The sequence below is a fragment of the Babylonia areolata genome, chromosome 8, assembly GCF_041734735.1.
Source record: "Babylonia areolata isolate BAREFJ2019XMU chromosome 8, ASM4173473v1, whole genome shotgun sequence".
NCBI classification, from domain to species: Eukaryota; Metazoa; Mollusca; class Gastropoda; order Neogastropoda; family Buccinidae; genus Babylonia; species Babylonia areolata.
Genome location: NC_134883.1, coordinates 15,240,310 through 15,245,309, shown reverse-complemented (window position 1 = coordinate 15,245,309; position 5,000 = coordinate 15,240,310). Strand labels below are relative to the sequence as shown.

The following is a 5,000-nucleotide window of genomic DNA, read 5'->3' as shown; positions in this document are numbered from 1 at the left end:
CAGAAACATACTACCTGCTGACTCGTGGAGAGCAGGCTCAGGACAGGCCACAACCGCCTGAAACACCACGCATACACGAAACTCCGTATCGGCGACACAGAGCAGTGCCCGGCCCCTGCAGGACAGGCAGCCAGACAACAGAATATCTGCTGCAGTCCTGCCCGCTCCACCCAAGCGCTACGAGAGAAAACCTGGCCCGACCCAATCCCAACGGCCCGGAAGCTCTACGGAGGACTGGAGGACCTGCGACGTACTGCCGCCTTCGTCGAGGAGATGGGAGAATCCATGTGATAAATGACGAACGAGACAACAACTGGAAGTTTTTCGTGTTTCTTGCAGGCTACACGTGAAAGCGAATTCTGAAACATAATTCAAACAAATCAATCGCGGAGAGTCCAGTGGAAACAAAACCGGGATATATATATATATATATATATATATATATTTTTTTTTTTACCTGTTTTCCAGTCTTTTCCCCAGTCACCACGTTTCTCTTCTGGTCAGTCCTCTAGCCATTCACATTGTCAACAAAACGCAACTTCCGGCGACTTCCGATTGCATGTCGAAGGATTTCCGGCAGTAAACGAAGGGGGGGGGGGGGGGGGGGGGGGGGGGGGGAGGGGGGGGGGGGGGGGGGGGGGGGGGGCTGAAAAACTGCTGTCCTTTATTTTGTTTTGGATTGGACACTCAATCGTATTGTTGAACGTTTCTTGTATGATAATGTGATGAAATTTCGCATTAAAAAAGAAAAAAAAAAAGAAAAAGAAAAGAAAAGAAAAGAAATAATGAAATGAAATAAAACAATAAGAGACAGAGACAGACAGACAGACAGATAGAGAGAGAGAGATGGAGGGAGAGAGAGAGAGAGAACTGCGATTTTACGTACCGGAAAAGGTGAGTATCCATAACGTTATTCTGACTTCCTGTCACCTCTCTTTTCAGGACAGAACAGAGCCTGACACGTCACAAAGACCGAGCCGGAGCGATGACGCCACTTCCACACAGCGCTTAGCGTGACGCAGTACAACAACCATTGTTCTCCTCATCCTCACTTTCCTCATCGCTGCCAAGATGGCGGAGAGTCCTGCAGAGCAGTCCTCATCGCTGTCATCGCCACAAGGGCAGCTGTCATCGCCTCCATCGTCATCAGCAGAGACGGCGGCGGGAGAGGGGACGACTGTCGTCATGGGGGAAGGGCAGCCCGAAAGGAGAAAGAGAGGACGACCACGGAAACCTAAACCTGAACAGGTGAGAGCTGGAGAGAAACGAAACGAAACGAACGAAACGAAACGAAACGAAACGATTTTTTTTTATTTCGCGAGGGTAGTGGAGTAAGCACAGCTGCTTTTTTTTTTTTTTTTTTTTTCATCCATCCCTCAAGGGCAAAAAAGAAAGAAAAGCGGGAAAAAAGACCCCTCCCCCCAAGAAGAGAGAGAGAGAGAGCAATGGCAAAACACACACACACACACACACACACACACACACACACACACACACACACACTGCGAAACCAGTCTCACCAGGGCCGTGTGGCATGAGGTGATCTTTGCAGTGGCAGTTGAGAATGTTCCTAAGTAATAAATAATAATGAAATAATGATGGTATTTATATAGCGCTGAATCTTGTGAAAAGACAAATCTAAGCGCTTTCACACCAGTCATTCACACGCATGCATAACTCTAAAACTGGAAGAAACTGAAGACAAGGAAGAGGTAGGGAAGGGAGGCTATCTTGTGAAGAGGTGGGTTTTAAGGCCAGACTTGAAAGAGCTGAGTGCGGAGACCTGAAGAAGCGAAAGAGGAAGTTCATTCCAAATACAAGGTCCAGAGACAGAGAAAGAACGGCGTCCAACAGTGGAGTGTTTGAATCTGGGTATGAAAACACCCTTTTTCCTTCCCTTTTTTTCTTCTGTTCATTTGTTAGGAAACTATTCCCCACAGTTAAAGGTTATGTAAACGACGCCGCGTCCAGCGACACTGAAAGGGGCTTTGATAGAAGAAACAATGTGGGATAATTGATCATGTACGTCTAGACCCCGGTAGTTGTGTTTTTTTTTTTTTTTTTTTTTTTTTGTTTTTTTTTAATTCCCAAAAAAGAGGCTCGTATGTAGTAGCTCCCACTTGCATGAATTTTCTCGACAGCTTTTCCTTTTTGTAATTAAAAAAAAATATATATATATATATATATATATATATATATATATATATAAAGAAAGAAAAGGGGCTGGCACTTATGTATGAATATTCCAAGACAGGTATGTACCCGTATGGCGTCCACGAGAACTCGAGTTTTATTAATATCACATTCATGAAATTACCAACATTTGAGCCTGTCACCCTTTCTGAGTATTCCCCATGTATCTGCGTTGAATTGAACCTGTCTGTCGGCCTTTTCCCCTCGTCTCCCCCCCCCCCTCCCCCCAGGTGGGAAAGGCACTTTCCACCTGTTTTCTTCACTCCACACAGGTGGGAAAGGCATTTTACACCTGTTTTCCTCACCACCACCACCACCCCCAGGTGGGAAAGGCACTTTACACCTGTTTTACTCACTCTCCCCAGGTGGGAAAGGCACTTTACACCTGTTTTCCTCCCCCCCCCCCCAGGTGGGAAAGGCACTTTACACCTGTTTTCCTCACTCCCTCCCAGGTGGGAAAGGCACTTTACACCAGTTTTCCTCACTCCCTCCCAGGTGGGAAAGGCACTTTACACCAGTTTTCCTCACTCCCTCCCAGGTGGGAAAGGCACTTTACGCATGTTTTCCTCACTCCCCCCCAGGTGGGAAAGGCACTTTACACCTGTTTTCCTCCCTCCCTCCCAGGTGGGAAAGGCACTTTACACCTGTTTTCCTCACTCACCCCCCCCCCCCAGGTGGGAAAGGCACTTTACACCTGTTTTCCTCCCTCCCCCCAGGTGGGAAAGGCACTTTACACCTGTTTTCCTCACTCCCCACCAGGTGGGAAAGGCACCTATACTCCGTTTTGGGGGGTAAAAATGGACAGAAGGTGTTTAAGACAGACCAGTATGGGATCCATCCAGACTTTCGAGAGTAAGTGCCAACCATTGACCTGTGTTAGTAAACATAATAATTATCTCAGCGGTGCTTACAAGCTTTCTGCATTTGCTGCTTGAAAGGTCGAATTTGGGGGTGGGGGGTGATTTCTCTGCTGCAAGGCTACTGTGTCGACTTTGGCGAGCATGGAAATTTATCTTGTGCGTCTGCGATCCTTCCAGAATGACCATCAGAGCTCCTGCAGCTTCTGATCCACAGGTGTTGTGTTACGGTAACCAGTTCATGTCAAAACAGCTGATTCTCTCAAGAATCAGCTACGGATTGGTGAGGACAAACTGTCAGCTGCTGCAGCAGAAAAGCGAGCTCGCAGAAAAGGGACGGCAGCCGACAGACCAGCATCAGCTTACACATGTGATCGCTGCGACAGAGACTGTCTCTCTCGCATTGGTCTCTACAGTCATAGGCGACGCTGCTTGGTCCAAGCAGACAGCCCAGTTATACATTAGGTCGGAGATACTCTATCCATGGTCATGGCAGGAGGCCTACTACTACAAAACAGCCTGGCTTCTCGGCTTCCAGCCTGGTGACCTCATTCCTTGCAGCTGGGTACCACACTGCGCAGGCGGTCTCCATTATTGAGAGTGCCAGCCATTGACCTGCACGCTACGCTGGCACCAGTGCATTGTACGTCAGGGCCTTTGTTGGTGGTAGCTCCAGACACGACAGAAAGGACTTCCTACATTCTCCGGTAGCTCATAATATCATCAGGTTTCGGCACAGGAAAGCCGTGGTACTGTTCGCGTTGGCCATTACTGTGTGAAATGAAGCATTGTTTCTGCAGTGCTGGCGCCAAGGTGTTTCCTGGATGTGACCATATTCTAGGACATGGCCATGGAGGTTAAACTCCTGGTTATTATCAGTCAGTCTCAACTTTGACAGACCGCTCGAGCGTCTGGTGTCATTCATTACCGAACTGTCGGTTCTTTAATCTTCTGCATAAATACAGCTTTTTCCTTTATTTAATTCATATATATATATATATATATATATATATATATATATATATATATACAGCTTAGTCTTTTGTGAAGGACTATGACTCTCAAACTAGGAGGCAAAATTGCACTGGCTGTTAGTGCTGCAGCCTTGGAGAGGCTAGTTGGCCTGTGGGAACCATCCCAACGCCGACTGTCCTAAAACCCTCTTGGCCGAGAGAGTGGGGATGTACTTGGGCAAAACACTCTCCACTAAAATCAAATTCTAGCCCAAATAGTCGGAACAGCAGTTGCCTCCTCTGCTGTTCTGATGGTCATAGTCGGACACGACTGACTATCACACACACACACACACACACACACACACACACACACACACACACATATATATATATATATAGATAGATAGATAGATAGATAGATAGATATAATTGGGGAGTGGGTGTGTGGGTTTGTTTGTTTTGTGTTTTGTCGCTTTTGACAGCGGGTTCAGTTTAAATGGGTGACAGGTAATGAATGACTCGATCCATCACATTGTATGTGCGACTGACCCGACCCAGCTCCGTCTGTGTACAGTCTGTCCACACGTTCCTTCCAGGGGCTGTGACCTGGGTACACTTGGTGATAGACAATACAATACAATACAGTACAATACAATGCAATACAATACAATACAATACAATATAATACAATACAATACAGTACAATGCAATACAATACAATACAGTACAATACAATACAATACAGTACAATACAATGCAATACAATACAGTACAATACAATACGATACAGTACAATATAATACAATACAATACAATGCAATACAATACAATACAGTACAATACAATACAGTACAATACAATACAATACAATGCAATACAATACAATACAATGCAATACAATACAATACAATACAATACAATACTATACTATAAAATACAGTACATCTTTATTCATCCATTTGGAAATTAATTATGCATCCATGGGCTCGTCACT

At 45.7% G+C, this 5,000-nt stretch overlaps 1 protein-coding gene across 1 annotated transcript in view; it reads left to right on the top strand.

Moving 5' to 3' along the window:
- The window catches only part of LOC143285054 (uncharacterized), a 65,325-nt gene that overhangs the window by 20,606 nt on the left and 39,719 nt on the right, over positions 1-5,000 (top strand). The window contains exon 2 of the mRNA XM_076592240.1: positions 943-1,248. Coding sequence (XP_076448355.1) covers positions 1,072-1,248 — 177 coding nt within the window. The 5' untranslated portion in view covers positions 943-1,071. The remainder of the gene's footprint in view (positions 1-942; positions 1,249-5,000) is intronic.